The sequence below is a fragment of the Uranotaenia lowii genome, chromosome 3 (genome assembly GCF_029784155.1).
Source record: "Uranotaenia lowii strain MFRU-FL chromosome 3, ASM2978415v1, whole genome shotgun sequence".
NCBI lineage: Eukaryota > Metazoa > Arthropoda > Insecta > Diptera > Culicidae > Uranotaenia > Uranotaenia lowii.
Genome location: NC_073693.1, coordinates 124,125,321 through 124,147,080, shown reverse-complemented (window position 1 = coordinate 124,147,080; position 21,760 = coordinate 124,125,321). Strand labels below are relative to the sequence as shown.

General features: G+C 35.6%; 2 protein-coding genes across 4 annotated transcripts in view; both read right to left on the bottom strand.

The window, feature by feature from the left end:
• Positions 1-1,436: 1,436 nt before the first annotated feature.
• Positions 1,437-21,760, bottom strand: part of LOC129756771 (putative uncharacterized protein DDB_G0277255) — a 196,370-nt gene continuing 176,046 nt past the window's right edge. For all 3 annotated transcript variants that reach the window (XM_055753777.1, XM_055753778.1, XM_055753779.1), the window contains exon 6: positions 1,437-1,558. The gene's annotated coding sequence lies outside the window, so the exon portion shown is untranslated. The remainder of the gene's footprint in view (positions 1,559-21,760) is intronic.
• The window catches only part of LOC129752575 (uncharacterized), a 32,959-nt gene continuing 12,697 nt past the window's right edge, over positions 1,499-21,760 (bottom strand). The window contains exons 2-3 of the mRNA XM_055748349.1: positions 15,655-17,263; positions 1,499-1,558 (exon numbers count right to left, since the gene is read on the bottom strand). Of these exons, the coding sequence (XP_055604324.1) occupies positions 1,499-1,558; positions 15,655-17,263 (1,669 nt within the window). The remainder of the gene's footprint in view (positions 1,559-15,654; positions 17,264-21,760) is intronic.

Here is a 21,760-nt window from a genome sequence, read left to right as displayed (position 1 = left end):
TCTGAAATCTGAAATCTGAAATCTGAAATCTGAAATCTGAAATCTGAAATCTGAAATCTGAAATCTGAAATCTGAAATCTGAAATCTGAAATCTGAAATCTGAAATCTGAAATCTGAAATCTGAAATCTGAAATCTGAAATCCGAAATCTGAAATCTGAAATCTGAAATCTGAAATCTGAAATCTGAAATTTGAAATTTGAAATCTGAAATCTGAAATCTTAAATTTGAAATTTGAAATCTGAAATGTAAATCTAAATCAAGATAATCATAAAAAATATGAATAGAATGTTTCGGATCAGTAAACTCAACACCTCTCTGAAGGGTCACTATAGTTTTTATTCAGCTTGCATTATTTTTTAATGATTTTTCGCTCAGTAGTTTTAGTTTTTGTTTCATAGAATTACTTCCAATGCATGGCTTTGGTGAAAATCTTAAGCATTAAATGTTCTCGAATGTAAGAAATAACGATTCTTTTGCACATCAACGGGCAGCACTTCTTCTTAATCGCAAACTATCGTCTCAAAAACGTCCTATTTACACCATACACCATTTAAGGATCTGAGGGCACACAGTTTGGTTTTTACTTTCTTTTTTATTGGTTTTAGGATACTTAGTGTATAATTTTTGGCATCTGGTTGGCTTTTGGGTTTTTAAACTGTTAGGTTAAATATTCAACAGGCGTTAGAGATTAATCTTACAAAATAATTTACCTTAGTTTGGTACACTTTTTAAGTCCATGTTACGTTCATTGAGAATCACTTTATTATCTTTAATTTTGTTTTATTTTTTTGGGGTAGCTATCGATAACACGAATATCTTAATAGTTTAGGGTTTTTTTTAATGATTCTAATACTTCGTTCGATCGTTTCATCAGTATGTAGTTTAAACTTTCAATATTTAATATAATATCGTTCATCTGAAATTTCATGCAGCTCATAAGAACCAGTTAAATTTTTATCCACAGTACAATTAAAGATTTACATCTATTAAAATGACCAATTTCAAAATTCGTTTACAATATGTGAATGATTCGAAAAAAATATGAGCACCATCTAACGTTTAGCATTACCATTGATCAAATTACGTCACTAACAATTTCTATATTTGCCCACTCTGTTGCTTATCGGTCACTCTATTTAGATCAATAAATTGCTCTGATATTGTTTAAAACAGATTTTTTTTAGATTTAATAATCAGTTATCGAAAATAACATAGCTGCGTGTGTTTATCATTTGTGTAACTTTAAATAAATCCACAATCCGAATCATATAAAAGAAATCAACGAGTGGTAAAATGATAACACTATTTCTAGACTTATAATTAAAAGTTTTTTTCTGTTGAAAGTCTGCATTTTTGAAGATTTTTGATGGTTTCGCATTTCGATCATACTCGATGACTCATTTGGTTTATATCTATTTATAATCATTTTTAAAGGAGTGAGGGTATTTTTCCTTACACTGTTTGAAGGTGCTTTTCCATCCATCAGGATAATTTTTTTTAGCTCGAATCTTCAGATGGTTTGATGATCAGATGCACTCCGTAATATTGATTCACATTCTGTAAGAAAGAGAAAAGAGAAAAGAAGCTATAAACTATAGATAAGTAAAGTTTCTTTTTAAAGCAACAAAATAAAGCTTCTAAAGTTTGCCTCACGAAAATTACTCAAACGATCGTTTTTAAAGCCTTCCTTTTTACAAATCTTAACGTTTTAATTCTAACCATACGGAAAAACCTCCCGAAAGCTGTCCCTCAGTTAAAGTCAATCGATAGTGCAGCGCCACCATTAGCAGCCAACCGGCAAGAACTTAATTGCTTAATAACAAAACAGCACTTTTCTAATTGGTGTTATCAGCTAAATTACAGCTCCCTCCCGGTAAATTCGAAATGTTGGTAACAACACCTTGTGCTCGGTGAAATTTCCACTCGCAACAAACTATCCTTCTCCTGAAAAAAGGAGAGAAAACGCTGGCATCAGAACAACTGCTTAGTTTCTGTGCGGTTCGAGGGGTACACCGAAAGTCGGAATTCAATGCGAAATATCACATTTAATGGTTTAAATAAATTTTAGAAATTGGGATACCATTTGTGAAAACGTTTAAAGACGTTGCCGAAAGATATGCAGTGCATTGTCCAAAAAAGAGGCATTCTCCTAACAAATTTTAACGTTTTTCCATACAAATTAGAAATCTTAAATTGAGTAATAAGCACAGAGAACCAGAGAACGGGCCCCGAAAAAATATGTGTTGAATCCGTGTGTAAGAATTTGGCCATTTTAAAACCGTTAAAATTGGCCTAATTGGCACCATCTAGTGGCTCTTAGCTAAGTGACTCAGCTGTTGTTGTTGGTTTTGTTTGTCAACAGTTGAGAACACGTGTTCTCAGAACATAAATAATCTAAAATTTACTTCCAGGTCGCACCAAAACAGAGTTCAGCTAGTTTTTTTTGGGTGCTATTAAAACGAAATATTTTTTTGGCAATGTTGCCTTTGCGGTACTCGTTTGGTATTAAGCCACTGATTTTGTTTCGGGAAAAAAGCAAACATTATTCAATTGTTTGACGAGTAAGGTAATATAACAGTTCAATTATGTGTCTGGTTTAATTTGAATTATAATTTCAAAAATAGTTAAGTTAACATTTGCCGCAGGATTTCTGTATGATGTGTTAATTGATGATACTCCTCGATAGGATAAATAAACTAAACTTTTTTTTAGAATCAGATTTTTAAAACAAATTTCACTCATAACGAAGCATTTCAAATATAGTCAATTGAAAGTTTCACTACCCATCATCGTTCGAACATTGCAAAATAATAGCACGTTAACATCGCGTCATTCCTGCGCCAGGATAAGACTTCAGTCCATACTTCCTAAAATATTCGAAAATTTTAATAGCTTTCCAAATACCGAATTTTGGCTCTTAGTCGGAGCAGAGTAATAGCATGGAGGTTACCCGGACACTTCCTAAGAATTTAAGGGAAAAGAAAAAGGCATTTGAAAGCAACTCGATATCAAAGTTTAATAAATTCTTCAAATATTCCTCCCTTCCATTATACTAATTACAGATGTCCGATTAAAAAATGCGCCAATTTTTTACCAATCCTACCAAGATAACAATTTTGTGAAAAAAAATACTGAACGAATTTTAAAATTTTTGTTCATCATGGAAATATATTCTAAATTTCGCTTTTTTCAGTTTAGGCTTGATGTAGTGTTTTTTTTTATGTTGACAAAAACAAACACATGCAAAAAACCGAAAATCATACAATTATTTTCATACCAGATTGGGTGACAGAAAATACATTTGGCATTGAGTGCATTTTTCATCCGTTGAAGGTACTATTGTCTGAGCGTGTAGAAAAAATGGAAAAAAAATTAAAGTTCCGGTAACGTTATCTAGTGCAGGGGTGCCAGGTGGTTTCGTCAAAAATCAGGACAACGCGAAGTTAAAAATCAGGATTTTTCAGGACCGCTTGATTCATGAAAATAATAAAGATTTCTGCTTATATTGCATAAATAAAGGCGCAATACAGGTGCTGTAAACGCCTTGATTTATGCAACAACAGTAAGCAGCTTGTTTGCTGGCATGTAGTTCATATCAAAAAACATTATTTAAATATCATCTGAACCGAAGATTACCATCTGTTAAATGGGTTTAGCTATTTTATAACCTATTTATTCAATTTTCTCATAGTATAACTACAAATTCGGCCATATTTAAGGAGGTTTTATGAAAATCAGGACAAATCAGGACATTTTAGTGACAAATTTTCAAAAATCAGGACAACTCGACAGTTTTTGAAAAATCAGGACGGTCTCTCGAAAATCAGGACAAATCCTGATAAATCAGGACACCTGGCACCTCTGATCTAGTGGCTCTTAGCTGAGTTGCAAAAATGGCGTCGTTTATTTTGAAATCACGGTTAATATTTTTACACACGGAGGGAGCTCCAGCCCGAACTCTGGTTCTCTGTGTAATAAGTAGGTACCTTAATCTTAATTTTCAGAATGTGCAATAATTTGATCGTTTATTTTAAACAAAAAGGAAACTTTTTAGACTAAAAGCGTTCGAAAAGCGTTGAAAAAAAGTCGAAAATTAACATATTCTAATGGGCGCATTGTTCCTCAAGATTCACTGTCATTAAAGTTTTGATTTCCACACATAATTGAATAACGAAAAACGCGTTTTTACTTTAGTTTGTTAATAATTTATTTAATATCTATTATTTTATTTATAATTTTTTTAAGACAAAAAGTATACCTTTTTGAAGAGACATTAGGCACCTTCTGTCGCACAGTGGGGCAGGACCTATCAAAGCTTGGCCAAAACCCCTTTTTGTAAATTTTAAAAATTCATCATAAATTTATGCTTTTCAGAAACTGGACATTACACCGATCACAAATCTGTGAAACAAAACTTAAAATTCGTTGTTTCATACAATTATTCACGTAGGTGAAGTTGGGGTATGATGCTGTTGGATTTTATCGCAAAAACAAAAAAATATTTTCAATACTCCACTAAAATTTTATTTCTTGAAGATATAAAAAAAAATTAACATGTATGTGTTTAGAATAATATGAAATTTATTTATTTGAGGTTGAAGAACTGAAAAAAAATCGCAATTTTTTTTACGAGCATAAACGTATAATGTTAAAAAATTACGAATTTTCATCATATTGGGACATCTGGAAATCATGTTACCCCACGTTACCCCACTCTCATTTCTACTCGAACATTTAAATGGAAGTCTCAGCTATCCAACAAAACAAAAAGTAGTTGCCACTTTTTGCCTATTCAAAAGTTATTCACGTTTTGGTGAAACATGTTTTTGGACAATTATCGTACTTGTGGAATTGATTTTGATAATGGTTTTTGCTAGAAAAACTTGAACTCAATCGAATTTGAAATTTTAAAATTTAATTTTTTTTCTAAATTTATTTTCCTCTTAGTTTGATAATACTTTATCGGTTTTTAAAAGTTATATTTATCTACAGACAAGCAGATCAGATTCTTTGAAATATGAACTTTCTATAACCTTCTCAAATCCTTTGCGGTCAGATGTTTAGTACCTATCTGTTAACTAACTTTTATTCAAAAAAATTTTCTGTAAATGTAGAGATTTTAAAGTTTTACTCAAAAATAAAATATAAATTTTCACACACTGAATGTTTGGATATTATAAAAAAAACAATGCAACCATGTTTTTTGCTGTCATATTGAGTAACAGCCTACTTGATCCATATGCTACTTATATAAGGTACCAATATGAGTTTATGGCTTTATTATCTGAACTTATTTGTTCTATTACCACTGATCACACTGACATGACCCTTAGAACAAAATTCCGTTCATATTTTTCATATTTAATTTGTATAGAAGCATTCGTTTCATAGATGGAATGAGTTTTGAGCCATCATAATAAGCGATTTGTCGTATCCCGAAATCCTCAGAGGTCAAATTCGGTTAAATTTGGTTCAATTTGCTTGTTTGTTCCTTGTCAGGTTCCTACCAGTTGTTAGATCTTTTGTGGTTGCTTAGTTAGTTTTTTGAAATGTAGAAATTTGGTACCATTTCTATGAAATTTTCTTCTTCCAGAAAAGAGATTGGTCTCAAACTAGCGTTAAAATAACATGCATTTCTTTCTTGACAAATTTGGGTCCATTTGCATTATTTATTCAAGAGTTTTGTAGATATTCAGGTAACATTTGTATGGGGCCCCCCTTCTTGTGAGGGGAGGGATCTTAGAGCATCTATTAACTTATTAACGGTCCTAAAAACCCTTACATGATCATTTTCACGCCGATCGACTGAGTAGCTTTAAAGTTGGTAAGGAAAATCTGCTGAACAAAGTTATCTAGATCAAATTTTACAACACCCAGATGAAAAAAACTACATCAAATTAAAGATTTCGATCAGATGAACAACTTTTCAGAAGACTTCAAACCAGTAGGATTTCATTTAAAAAAGTTATGAGGTTTTGACCATCGATTGGTCAGGTCTGCCCCACTGTGTGTCGTATTCAACTCAACTCATGGTGTACAATAACACAAGGTGATATATTCCCGAAAATGACGTCATTGCTATCCATCTAGTGATCCTCGGTGTATGCAGCATTAACTTACGCGCGCGAAGCTTAAGTTTTGTCTTGCACGCTGTTCGAAGATAGCAACCACGTGACGTGACGTGTTTACACCCAAACAAGTTGTTTACTCCTGGGAGTAGCCTACCTTGTCTTTTTTTTTTACCGTGAACTCAACTAGCCTGTCATTAGGTCGTGTTTATTTTCCCAAACACAGGAACTGGTTTTCAGCTGTTAACTCACGACTCTTATAAATTATTTATGCGAGTCTTACTAAGTTGGAGAATAACGGCAAGGGTTGAATAAATCGAGTTTTGCACTGTGCAGTTCACTTTACAGTACTGAATTTAATAAAATAGTTGTAATTTCTTTTCATTACACATTTGTGAGCCGTCAACTAGGTAAAACATAAAACCAGCGATTAAGTTGTTCGATTTCATGCATTTTTTATCATAATGAGTAAGAGCTATTAACAATGTTCACTCATTAGCGCAAGTACAGAATAAATATACCCATGTAGGGGAAATGTACCCGACCTTGGCACCTAAGGCACGGTTTACCCTTTTTTTTTCAAGATTCCAACCTTCCTGTTGGGTGCACCATATAACATCCTTTGAAGAATTTACTTGCTAACTTGCTTAGAGTTCAACAAAAATAAGTTTTCTCTATGGAACTTTCATTAATGTGAGCAAAATGCATGCAAAGTACTCACAGCGGTGCTCCAATTACTTGGCCGCTGTACCAATTGTTTGCCGTTGCGATGATCCGATTCTTGGCCACCAGCAATGTGCAATAGATCTTTACCAACAATGCTCAATTGACAGTTAACAGAACCGTTGGCTATTCTGAATATAAGGCCACTGACAGAATGACGTCAGCTGAGCGTAAAGTTCTATGCGACGATGGAACACCGGGCTTCACTCATACAACAAAAAGGCTTTTGAAAACATTGATGAAATTTGGTTGGAAGGGAAGCACAAAATTAGCTTTCATTTCAAAAAGTCGGAAGTCCAGAATTTCCGCAATTTTTTTTTGATTTTTAAAACATTAAACTTTTTACTCATTTAAACAAAGTGATGATTATAAACACTTCAGTTTGTTTCAGAATATTTGTGTATGAACAAGAATCATTGGTTTATGAATGACAACCAAACCTTCATCAGAGGGACCGATTCAGAAACCAATTATGTCCGCGAGTGGTTTGAACTTTCTCTTCTTTATGAACATTAAATCTCTTTGGTGAAATCTAAAATAACATATTTTGTAAGCAAACTTTTTAAACTAAACCCTTTAAAAAATTTCTCCAATATTTATACAGTAACTTACTAATGAAGGACTTATAAAATCTGAATAAAGCCAATCAATCTAGGAAAAGTATTTCAGATGGCATGGGCTTATCTAGACTAGTCCAGGTTTTCAACGTAGAGTTTAAAAAAAGTTGGTGTGGTTCAGCTGCCAGAATATTGAGGTAAAATATCCGTATCTGGCACCGATTGATTCACATTCCTCATTACACATTCCTTTTTTAAAAAAGATTTCACAGTTCATCATTTTTGCGAAGTTTGTTGAGACAATTTCATCAAAATAAAAATCAAATACGACTTGAACGGGAGTAATACTGAAAAGTTTGAGCCGTGTCAAATAAACGAATTATTAAAAAAAACGACTTGAACGTGGTTGTTGTGAAAGTGGTATTGTTACGTTGAATTGAAATATCTTATTTTGAACTTTTCTCATCAATTACATTTTTCCAAATATTGAAAAAATTGCTTAGATTTTCTCAGTTTTTTTTTGGAGAATTTCCTGACTTGAATGCTAACTGGACAAATTCAGGAATTCTAAACCTAAAGACAGATTCATTTACGACATTTCTATGGTTTTGTGCATCATGATGTGTTGTCATTTATAAATCATTGTTTAAATTATTTCTTTTGATTTTTTATAGACCATAAGATTATAAGGGTTATTTTCACTACCAAACAACTATCTTCATATTGTGGAGTTTGGCTTCATAAATTAAGAAATTGAAAAATTCTTTGAATGGTATTTTAAAATTTTGCCCTTTTGAATTTGTTAGCTGAGATTATGAGCTTCTAGCAAGAGCCATCTCGAATGCCCGGGGCGTTGCGCAGTGGTTTGACACACCAAATAGATGTTAGAATGTAAACCTTGCTAAAACATTTTTTAATTCGACTCACATCTAATATTTTAAGAAATAATTGGAAACGATATTTTCCTGAACTTCCAACTTCTATTTCCAAGAAAAAAAACTAGAACAAAAATCCAAAAAATGTAATTTGTTTTTAATTGTTGGTCTTGCTTATTCTTTAGCTTTATTTTATGGTAAGATGAGAAAAAGCTAAGCCTTTCACAGGAAAAGTTATAGTCTTTTCAAAATAAAAAAAAATTGTACTCAATGAGAATTATTTAAAACTGTCATGGGAAGCCGGCTAGAGCTTTCACAAACTTCGAAAAAACATTTTGTCAGGGTTAAATAAATCAACAATTTTATTGGCTATGCAAAGCAGTTTTTGCAATTTTTATTTTAATCCTACAGTTATACAGCATATATTTATAAAAAAAACTTTTTCAGAACATCGAATATCTTTTCTGGGGCAAAAGTTAGGTTTAAGGTTTGTGTATATGAAATGAACGGCAAGAATCAAAAAATATTTAAACACCAAAGAGATATTTTTTAAAACTTTCTGCACAGCTCTGGCGATTTTTCAATAACTTTTTCTAACTTGTTACGTAATATTTGAGTGGTCCCAAATCCATATATTTTAAATGCATTATTTTGTTAAAGTTGTGGAATTTTACTCTTTTTTCATCACAAAATTTAGTAATCAAAACCATATAAAATATGTTAATATTTTTTTTTCATCTTTCCATTGGTCTCATGTGGTTAGAAATATAAAAATTGTCAACGAGTTTGAGCTTTTGAGATTTAAACCTAAATTTCTTATTCAAATGAAAAATTACCCTAGTTTTGGCTCAAATATCTTACTTAGAATTGATAAATTTTAAGTAAAATTGATCTTTGATAACTGATTAAAACCTGCATGAAAAATAAACACAGATTTTGAATATTTCAAGAATTCATCAGGTCATCGAAAATTGAGATCTTTACTAGATAGGGTTAGTTGCCTTTTTTGGGACCCTTCAAACGGTGGTTTTTAAATACTCTTGTTTTTCTCATAAATGGACTGGAGGTTGATATTTTTTAATAAATTTCTTTATAGTTCATGATCTTAACTGCAAGTTTCAATGAAAATTTTCAACATAGGTTTAGTCGTTATTGAAATATTTGCAAAAATATGGGTGATCTAAATTCCTATCTTTGAACCTACTGTTCCTATTTTGGTACTGAACTGGTACCTTTCATTGGACCTGTAACTAAAATTCCGAAAAAAAGTTTGATTTTTTGAAAATAAATTAACAAATTAATTTAAAATATAATCTGCAAACAAATATTATTATAATAAAATATTACAGCTTTTTAGCGATTAAAACATTTAAATTTCGGTTATGAATATTTCAAACTCTTCCACTCCCCGTTATCTCTATCAGCAGAACAATAGCTGAAACTTTTTTGTGTTTACTAACTTGTAGTTTATTTGCGTAAAGCTGATAAAAAATGTTAGAAATGTTCAATTTTGGTTCTGAATTATGCCCCAATTAAAAATTCGAACCTTTTTTGATTTCTTGGTGTTGAAACAAAGGTTTGATGGTGTCAGGTCTAAAATTGGAACATCAAAGTCGAAAGTCTCCTTATTTTGGACCCCTTATAAATTTTTCGGGTTTTCCATTGATTTTCTTTTATTTTATTTTAATTTTTCATAACGCGGCCCACTAATTAAGCTGTCTGATTTAGCACTGATAAGGAGGTACATTTTAGAAAACGAAGAATATTTCCAGAAAAACTTTTTCTGGTAAAAAGTGGTATGGTAGGACGCAGAAAGAATAAGTGTAAGAGTTCATTGTGTGCATAGGAGTATCTTTGCCGTATGCTGGCAAAATGATTTTTTACAATTATCGGCATTTTAGGACTAAAGTAGGCTCTTGGTCCAAAGTAGGAATACTCACTCTATTTAAGTTTCAGAAATACAATGCTTTGAAAAATCTGCCAACCAATATGGCGTATGAGATAACCTATTATTTCGAAGAACTTTGGGTGTACAGCCTTGTGAAAGACGGATAGACGTGAAATACGATCAAAACAAAAGATGATTATTAGAAATCAAAACGTGTAACTTATACAATTTGGCGTGGCTAAAACTCAATCATTTAATAAGATACAGGGTGACAAAAAGTCACATAGGAAAATCTCAATATTTCAAAGAATAAGAAAAAAAATCTATATCGTACAGTTTAAAGTTTAAAGTTAGTGAGAAAATATATAGCCATCACGAGAAATATTTAGGCTAGGAGCGGAAAAACTTAATCACGCAAAGCTCTCATCCACCACTGAACTAGAACTGTAGTTCTTTGAATTCGTATTTATGCGATTAACTTAAACTAGTAAAAATTTGATTCATAGACAGCGTCGTGAACAAAGATTTAGTAGCCACTTACATATTAATAGGGGAATCACACTGAAATATGAGTATTGATATCCTAGATCATTGAAGAAACCCTATTCATGTTCAATGAATTTAGCTTTAAAGCTGTTATACATATACTACAAGAACGGCGTATTTATTCCCCTGAACAGTACTATTTTTGACATCGTTTAAGAAAGTCTTTTGTTAAAGACTCAAAACGATTTGGCTTATGATGAAAGATACTTCAAAGATTCCATTCGGTTAAAATATTCAAAATCGTTAAAATTCTCGTACTATGCAGGATTCGGAAAAATTGACAAAAAAAAATATTAAATGTCTAACAATTTTCTCAGAAGTCAGAAAAAGGTGAATTTCATTGTGCAATCGATTTCAGATTGGAAAGTTGAAAGATTTTTCTGTTCTTAGGGTGTTTAGAGTTGTTTTTTTTGTTAAAATTTTCCTGATATCAAAAAAGAGTGCAACTAAAATTTATTCTAGGAATTTAGATACTAACATTTAATATTTGCAATAAATCATATTCATTTAAATCATCGTTAAATTGATATCGGAAAAAAGTACAGTTTTTTCAATTTGAATTGAGATTTAATGAGCAATACAAACTGGTAAGAAATAAATTATTCCAATTTTGGTGTTAACCATCAAAAGTAGAAAGAAAACACAAATTTAGTTAATATTAGAGATCAAAATTAAGCTTAAAAATTGCTATCTTCGATTAATTTTTCTCACTTTTCATAAATCATTTTCAAAATCATGATTTGTTATATGAAATAGTAGGTTAAAAAAATATTATAACTGATTTATATTTTGAAGCGCTGGTTCATCAAAATTGTAATCTTCTAAAATTAAGATTTTTTGAAGACTAAATCTGAATATTCAAAAATAAAAATGTCATTTTGTATTTAAGACCCAAAAATTTTGAAAGACAAAGAAGACTTGGAAATTTTAAAAATATATTTGAAAAGCAATGCTGGATATGAATTTAAAAGGAATTTTTCTGAACACAAATATTATTTTTATGAAGAGATTAACCACCGTAATTTTTGTTTGTTACTTTGATTTATCGGCCTAGCGGTGAAAAGTGATGTCCTTTTTAGTAGGGACATCTAAAGATTATGAAATTTTTTTTATATAGCTGGATAGAAGGTTAGAAGAAATGAAAGATGGTGAAAATGAGTGGGTAGAATTTGTCTAGAAGCATTACCATCACATACCAAATTTTTGTTCCTCACGAGCCTACTACTCGTGAGGAACTAGGCACTAGGCTCGTGAGGAACAAAAATTTGGTATGTGATGGTAATGCTTCTAGACAAATTCTACCCGCTCATTTTCACCATCTTTCATTTCTTCTAACCTTCTATCCAGCTATATAAAAAAATTTCATAATCTTTAGATGTCCCTACTAAAAAGGACATCACTTTTCACCGCTAGGCCGATAAATCAAAGTAACAAACAAAAATTACGGTGGTTAATCTCTTCATAAAATTAAATAACTTTGGCCAAAAAGAAATTAAAAAAAACACGACATCATAGCATCGGTGGTTGGTCACTATCAGACTATCGACCGTACCGTTTCGCATGCAAACCCCGCATGTAACGAATGCGAAGATAACAAACTGAGAAGACTTAAACATCGATAGATGCGTTTCTGAGTTAAAGGGAGCTTATCTGAGCGATCACATATCATCTTTTTGTTCGTCCGCACTACAAGTTCTCGCTTGTGGGGCGGACCACGCTAAGCCTACTAATGTGTTGTGGTAGATGCAACTCTATCTGTATCTACCACTTCATAGTAGTAGGCTCGTGAGGAACAAAAATTTGGTATGTTATGGTAATGCTTCTAGACAAATTCTACCCGCTCATTTTCACCATCTTTCATTTCTTCTAACCTTCTATTCAGCTATATAAAAAAATTTCATAATCTTTAGATGTCCCTACTAAAAAGGACATCACTTTTCACCGCTAGGCCGATAAATCAAAGTAACACACAAATATTATGTTATTTAAAAACTTATTTATCAAATTAAGTTGATAATTTAGCAATACCCTTCGAAATGTGAACTGAGCATTTAGAATAGAGATGTACCGACTGTTCGGCCAGCAGAATATTTGGCGCCGAAAATCGCCAAAACCGTTAAGCCGAATATTCGGCTCACCGAATAGTTGAGCTATGTATTCGGCCGAATAGGCCGAATATTTATTTTTAAAATTTATACATTTTCATAGTAGTCAAATTTTTCAAATGATCATTAAAAACGTATGGTTTTAGTAAAACATCTTAGGTGTTTCCGTGTATCTTTCACTGTAGATAGCTTTATACTTAGATCACAGACAAACAGACGGGACACTAGGTTTTCGTTTTTCGCAAAGCTGTTCCGAAGCTAGGCAATGTCGCCACAAGAATGCACTAGAATCACTAAGAATCAAGTCTAAGTTTTCATCATGGTAGGCTGTGTAATGATGGTATAATTATTTTAATCACCATGGTACCTCTAGAATGTTTATTTTCGTTTGTTTTTATCCAGCGAAACGGATTTGAAACGGTTTGTTTTGATCCAGCGTATTTCTGCTTTGCTAAGTCACAGCGTTGAAAAATTAACCGCAACGAACAGCTGAAATCGTCAGACTAGTACGTACATCAGTTAAAGGATCATTCTATCGGTATGTAAATATCTCTGACTTCGTGCAGGACCGAGCTTCTAACAGCCAGTGTATTTGTTTTTAGGTATAATTTCCCTCAAAATTGTTCGGATCAGTTGGTCGTATCCCGATTCGCGGCCGATGCATTTTTTCGAATAAGACATGGGAACTCAATGAATTTGGTGGACTTTCAAACAGTAAACCTTCATTATTCGATAATTTAGGGACGACTTTCAGTATCTGTTCCGGAGCTGTTGCGTCACCGAAAACGACGAGGGATTCGCCTACAACGGTTGCCTGGACCGAGGCTACATGCCTCCAGAGACTGCAGCGGAGCTAGTCGGAAAAGCAGACTGTTCAAATCCGGCGTCACATGGCCACAACGCTATTGCCATTCGACCCGAAACGCACAAACAGATCAATTAGGAGGACCGCATTTTCAAAACGATATCCGAAACAACCTTCCTTTGCCCCCCTTCCATCAATGAAAGGGGGATAAAAAGTACATGTATTAAAAAAACCAAATACAAAATCATCTCAATGAATTTCGAAGACCGTCAAGAAATGTTTTCGGAAGCGAATTTATGATGAGCCAAAATTTATTAACATATGAAATATATATGTAACAAAGTTTAACCTCTAAAATTAATCTTGAAGGATTATAAAGTATGGCTCAAAAGTTTAAATCCGACGAAAACTTGAGTACTTGACAAATTTCAATCCTCTTGAAATGAGACCTGTATATTTTTTTTAAATCTATAGTTACATACATCCCTCTCCCAGAACCCGAGACAGGATGTATAAACGTGGCGCTCCCAAGCCACGCGCAACCACGCGGTGATCATAATTGCATCGTAAGCAAATATGATCACTTAAATACCGATAGCGAAGGCATGCTCGTTCTCTTTGGTTCCCGACCCGGCAGCAGTAAGTGGTTCAGCAGCAGGAAGTGCAGTTAGCAGTTAGTTTATTAGAATAGAATAAAATCAACGGATCATATGTAGATCCTAATGATAACTTAATAGTAGATAATAACAATACAAGATAAAAAATTAACACAGGTCTATACAGTTCTTGAAACAGTTAAAATTTTTGTCCGGAACACGTTCCTCGAAACATCGAAGTCGAAATGCTCAGAAAAGCGATTGAACGTTTTCAATATGCCGATAAATGCGCTGTTCGCTCCGTAGTTGTTGAGACGAATAGGTACATAGAGCTGCAAAAGCTGGTTTCTCAATCCTCGGGGACGCACGCTGAGAGGAATGGCCTCCAGCAAAACGGGACAGTCGACTCTGGACGTTAAGAGATCAGCAACAACTAGAGCGCGCGTAGCGTTTCTGCGAGCTTGAAGCGTATCTAGGTTTATGAGGCGGCAGCGATTCTCGTAACTTGGTAAACGGAACGGGTCTTGCCAGTTCAGATGACGTAGGGCATACCGCATGAAGCGACGCTGGATGGCCTCGATTCGTTCAGCCCCGTTCTGGTAGAAAGGGCACCAAACAGCTGAAGCATACTCGAGGATGGAACGAACTATACAGCAGTAAAGACTCTTCAGGCAGTACACGTCTTTGAAGTCTTTGGCCATGCGAAATAAGAATCCGAGGTTTCTGAATGCTTTGTCGACGATGTAGTTTGTGTGAGTCTTAAACTCCAGCCGTTGATCGAGAATAACGCCCAGATCGTTGATGTGGTTCACCCGAGAAATGATTCCGTCTCCGAGAGCGTACTCCGCATAAAGAGGGTGTCGCTTACGAGAAAATGATACGACCGAGCATTTACTGCGATTCAGGGGCAGGCAGTTCAGGTCACACCATTGAGCAAACACAATGAACTGCTGTTGCAGGAAATTGATGTCCTCTTGGCCGTTTATGGTGTGAAAGAGTTTCAGGTCGTCGGCATATGCAAGTTTTTTGCAGTCAAGGAGCGAGAGTACGTCATTAAAATATATCACGAAAATTAGTGGTCCTAAATGACTTCCTTGAGGCACGCCGGAGCAGGCAAGAAAATGATTTGAACAGGAGTCACCAATACGAACGGATAACTTTCGACCTGTTAAGTAACTATGGAACCAGTGCAAAAGGGATCCACAGAAACCCAGACGTTCCAGCTTTGCGATAGCGATATCGTGGTTCACCTTGTCGAATGCAGCAGAAAGGTCAGTATATATGGCATCAGTTTGGGTTTTCATAGCAAAGCTGTCTTGCACAAAAGATGTGAAGGTGAGTAAGTTGGTAGTCGTGGATCGTTTAGGCATGAACCCGTGTTGATCATTGGAAAGTTGGTGCTTGAAGAACGAATTAATAGGATCCAGGATAACCAATTCAAACAATTTGGCCATCGCGCATAGAGCTGAAATTCCGCGGTAGTTATTAACGTCTCTCTTGTCACCCTTCTTGTGAACAGGAAACATGTAGGCTTCCTTCCATAGTGAGGGAAAGATTCCAACATCCAGCGATGATTGGGAAATATGCCGAACAGGAAACAGCAAAAGTGGCATAAAACGCTTCAAAAAAGTAGCAGGTATACCATCCGGGCCCAAAGATGTAGAGTTTTTCAGCTTAACTGTCGCTTTCGATATGGATGCATCGTCGATTGTGATACCGTTAAACGAAGAAGGTGTAGGCAATATATTTCTCACAGCTCTTGCCAGTTGCTCAGGAGAAATGGATCCAGTTGTAAAAATGCTGGAGAACTTCTCGGCAAATAGATCACAAATTTCGGGATCAGAGTTCCCTGTGTCGCTGTTCAGGAACATTTGAGACGGAAGCCCTGATTCTCTCCGCTGATTTTTCACGTGCTGCCAAAAAGATTTCGGACTGCTCTTGAAATTCTGTTGTAACCGATTAATATAATTCTGGTAGTTACGCTTAATGGCTTTCTTATAGGCAGAATTCAATTTGCGATATTTGTCCTTAGTGTAGAGGGACTTGTGTTTGTTGTAGTTGCGTAGTGCGCGCTGCTTAGCCGTCTTAAGTCTACGAAGACTTCCAGTAACCCAGGGGGTCCGTAGATTGGTAGCCGTGCTACGTTTCGGCACATGGCGATCGATGATATAGTTCAGGATGTTCGCAAACGTCTCGGCAGCTGCATTGGGATTAGAAAAAGCGAGCTCAGCCTCCCAATCAATGGATTGCAGGACGAGGGATATGGCTTCGAAGTCAACGTTCTTAAAATCGTGATAGAAAGACGCAGTTTTCTCTTCTGAGCCAAGTATTTTAGTGATATCGAGTGAAATCACTAAGGCTGGATGATGCGGGACAGTTTTAACCAGAGGAGCAGGAGCGGATTCGATCGTCGGATTCTTGATCCCTTCGTTCACGAAGCAGAGATCAAGCATACGGCCGTTTTCATTTTCAATTTTGTTGATCTGTCGTAGAGTCGCGGTGCTCAAGGAGTCAAGGAAGATATTAGAGGATGCTGAGAATGAAGAACGAGCAGGATCCGGAAATAAAAAGCCGCTTGGGGAGGAGCACCATTTCAAACCGGGTAGATTGAAGTCGCCGATGATGAGTATGTCGTCTGCCGGAGAGCAAATCGAACTTATTTTAGAGAGGCAGAGCGAAAAAGATTCAGCTAAAGCCAAGTCTCCAGAACGGTCAGGGGGCACGTACACTACGCACAAATAAAGTTTCCGATCTCCGAAATCAATGCGAATCCAAACAAGTTCTAAGTTGGCCCAGGAATCGTCTTCAATTGGCTTAGCTGGAAACGTAGATTTCACGGCGAGTAACACTCCACCACCAGTAGACTTTTTGCTGTTACGAGGACTACGGTCGCAACGGAACACTGCGTAATCTGGGCCGATAATCTGACTAGAGAGGGTCCGGTCGTTGAGCCAGGTTTCGGTGAAGGCAAAGACGTCGTAGCAAGAACATGAAGTCGCCAACAAGTAGTCAATCAAACAACTATTAACACCACCGACGTTCTGATAGAAAATGTTGAAGGGTTCGGACGATTCGAACGTAGTGCGGGATCGATGATCACTGGAAAGGTAAATTCCATCACGCGGGGAAAAACTCTTAGTGGTATCATACTTGCCAGAAAGCGCTGGCTGGAAAACCCCTTCGCCACAGACGAACTCAGGGCCGGGACGACTGAAGACGCTGGCAGGAAACAGCGCGACTGAGTCGAAGGGCTCAGGGGTCTCCGTAGTTCCTAGTTCGTTGCGTCCCGGTGCTGGAGGCCCGGAAGAAGTCGTAGGATTAACAAGGTTCGGAAGATCTAGCGGGATGCATCTGTGGTGGAACGGAAACAGGATACGCGAATGGCAAGTTCTAGACATAAACTGGTACTTGCCTGTAAAAGAGGCCTGGAGAACCCCGTCGCCTCCAACGAACTCAGGGCCAGGACGACTGATGACGCGGGCAGGAAACAGCGCGACTGAGTCGAAGGCGAAGGCGAAGAGTTTAGTGATAGTGATTAGTGAATAAGTAAGAGGAATGTGAAAATAAAACTTTTTTAAAAACATCCTCGGAGACTCGGTCTCATAATTGGCGCAGCCGACGGAAGCAGCTTTAGTGAACTCTGATGATAAAAAAGTGGATAAAAGCCAATTAATAACCGACTTAAAAAAGTGATCTCGCGAATAAAGCATCGGAACAACGCGGATGACCTGTCATCGTTTCGAGTTGAGGATCCCCCCGTCAGGACCACTACAGCAACCTACCGTCACGACAGCAAACCGAGGTAAGTGATATTTTTTTTTATTACTTTTCACCTCAAATCAAAAAGATTAGTGTTTATCTTAGTGAAATTTGGTACTACCAGATAGGCCTCTTTTCACTCGAGTACTACCAGATAGGCTCGAAAACTAAGCTATTCGCTTATCTTTTTGCGTCCGGAAACTGCACTACCAGATAGACAGTTTTCGCGACAGGGAGTGAGGCGACAGGGAGTGAGGCGACACATTCTGTGTGCTCCCAGTTAAAACAAAGTGCTAGCGTTTTATTTTTTCCCAGAGTACTACCAGATAGGCCCTGAAATTAAGAAAATTGCTAAAATTTTGTTGGTATCGATCTGTACTACCAGATAGGCAGATCTCTACAAAAAGTTAAAATAAACTACATAGCAGTGATTGAATTTTGCTGAGCATGAATTGATCAACCATCTCTCGCTCAACGCTTTACTCGGAAGCAAAGGTTGCTTTGAGGCAGCAAAAACGACAAAACCGATGATGCATACGCTCTCATATGGCCCACCTTCAAGAAGCAATATACATTCGAGGCAGCGAATCCAAAAAACCAAACGAATGGCTCTCACTCATCTCCTGTTACATTCTTGAGGGAACCGAATGCAAAAGGCAGAGCAAACCCGAGTCTCCTCGTTTGTGCCTGGATCGAATACCCGAGGTTTTTCTGCTATTGCTATTATTGCACAGCAACCGCACGCAGGCAGCTAGTTTTTTCGTTTTTTTCCTCCCCTCTCCTTGCTCCATACGTTGCGGGCCTGTGCAATGCAATAAGTTCGGTTGTTGTCGTTGTTGCCTCAACCTTTGCGGCGAGGTTGAGTCCCTCAAATTCAATAACGTAAATGAGTATGTGTGCCTCGTCTTCTTCATGCATCATGTAGCGACCGAACGTTGAGAGAGTTCGTTCTGAGCAGCGAACGGATAGTGTCTCTCGGAGCAGATCCTCCTCATGGGGGGAGGTTTGAATGAATGTATATGTATCGTCTCCTGTATTACTATACGAGGCCTCAAAGTGTGTATTTTGAATGCCTCTGATGAGAAAATGGTTGAGTAACGATCAATTTAAAACAATGGCAAGAGACCTGAGGACCATGATAGTAGACCATATGTTATACTACATGGACGAATATTCCGAAGTTATACAAGGGGAATTGATAGCAGCTGGACACAACGTAGCGGTAGGAGACCAAACTGTAGTGGAGGAGTTTATCAGAAATTTGGCATTAAATGGAAGCTGGGCAGGAACAGAGTCGTTGAAAGCAATGGCAGCAGTTTTGCAAAGACCAATCAAGGTGTACAATCCAAACTTCCCGCCCGTAGAAATTGATGTAAATCCCAGAGGTGGAAGCGGAATTGAAATCTACTTTGATGGAATTGGACATTATGATAGCATTCAAGGGACTAAACAAGCAATGAACACAAGAGCACAGGAACAAGAAAAAACAGACCAGAATGGAGGAAAAAGAATAATAGAACATAGTAATTTGAAGGTAAATAGAAAAAGTTCGGAAATGAATGAGAACATTAAACAAAACGAAACTAATTTAGGGAAAAATATAGAAGAATTTGGAAGCAATAGGAAGTGGGAGGGAAGTTATGCAGTAATCAGGGAACCAAATGAGAAAGAGAGAGGAAAAGGAAATACAGAGATTTTAGAAACAGAAAATAGAAACAGCAGTGAGGTAGAAGAAACAAATGAGAACAATGATAGGCAAATGCATAGCACGGATTTAAATATAGATTGGTTTGAGGAAGAGAATAACATGAAAATAAGAAACTATTGGATCACAAGTGAAGAACATAGATTGAAGGTTATGAACATAGTGGAGGACAAATATAGCTTTCTTTGGTCAATAAGTCATCAATTAAGTGGTATAAATCCAGAATCATTAGCATTCCAAGAACTTCCTAAGGCACTACTCATAGATATAGTAAGATACTATAATGAAAAAAATTGGAATATTGGGGAATTACTACCAAACGACAAATTGTGGGAGGCAGTATCAAACACTTTTAACCAAAGGATAGAAGTGTTTAGCATGGACAGAAATGAAATAATAGAGCCTAAATTAAAAAAGGAAAATAAAGGAATCACGATATACAAGTATATGAAAAATGGAATAGAATTAGTTGATAGCATAATCAGGAAATACAAGTGTAATGAACGCAATAAAATAAGGGAAGAAGCTCAGATGAAACAGGTAACCAGAATTTTAAAAGTAGCATCATTGAATATAAGAGGATGTTGCAAGAAAGAAAAAAGGAATGATATAGACGCAGAATTAACGAGCATGGGAATTGAATTAGCAGTATTGCAAGAAGTGAATATAATAGCCACAAAAATAGAAACAGCCAATTTTATTTGGAAAGGAATGGACTGTAACAAATCGAACAAGTCAAGAGGTCTAGCTGTGCTGATTAGTAAGAATAGTAATCTACTTATTTCAGATATTCGAAAAGTAGACAAAAATATACTATCAGCAAAGATAATAACTGAGGATAAAAAGTCATTTGTCTTGGTAAATGTACACACTACAAATGACAAGGCAAATGCTTTTTATGCTGAGTTAGGTAATTATGTGAATAGAAATCCGTTGAAAACGGAAATGATAATTATTGGGGATTTCAATTCACAAATAGGGAAAGACTGCGACGACGAAGAACTACAATACCTAGGACCAAATATAAAACATGAAAGATCTAATGAAAATGGGGAACTCTTAAAGATGTTTCTGAGAATACATAAAATGAAAATCAGAACAATGAATTTTGGAAAATCATTACTAACAACTTGGACAAATGGAAAAAAGGAATCTCAGATTGACCATGTTGTGACAAGTCAGGTAACCAACATTAAAATTATGTTCATTAAGGCAAAATGGACAGCGGTTAGGACTGATCACAAAATAATTATAATCGGAATAAAACTCGAATTACAAAAATTAAAAAATGATCTGAAAAAGTCAAATAACAACATCTCGATACAAAAACTTCAAGAATCTAAAATAAGGAAAGAATATCACGAGAATTTAGCAAAACAAAATATTGACATCGATAATCTGAATGTTAATGAAGCATATGATAACCTTAAAGAAAAAATTAAATCATCAGCTAAAATCGTTTTAAAGAAAAGAGCTGAACCACTTCCAAAAAAATGCAAAGTAGGACTGGAAGAGATTATGAATAGTAGAAAAAAGATAAGAATAGCAAAAGAACGAGGAATGGATACAGAATGGTTTAGAACAGAGTTAGAGATAAGGAAACAGGAATTTTCGGCTATAATTAGAGAACATAGAGAAAAGGAAATTATTAGATTTTACAATGAATTGAATGACTATGAGGTAGGAGAACGTATGAGAAGGTCGTACAAATTTTTAAAACAATATCTAAGAGGAAGGAAACAAAAAACGCCGATCATTCCGATGAAGAACTGGTCAGCAGAACTAGCATTAGCAGAAGGAACACCATTAGATGTATTACCCGATGACGAGGAGATATCAGAAGGACCAACGTTAGGAGAAATTGAGGAGATTATATTGAAATTGAGAAATGGAAAAGCGGCGGGGAAAGATGGAATCAAAAATGAATTTTTGAAATATGCGAATGATCAAACGATTGAAGAAATGTGGAGAATAATAAAAAAATCGTGGGAATTAAATGAAATACCTGAAAGTTGGAGAGAAACAATACAAATTCCGATACCCAAAATCAAATCAGCCAAGGAAACAGGAGATTACCGAAGAATAACACTATCAAATATAGGATATAAAATATATGCAACATGGTTAGTAAA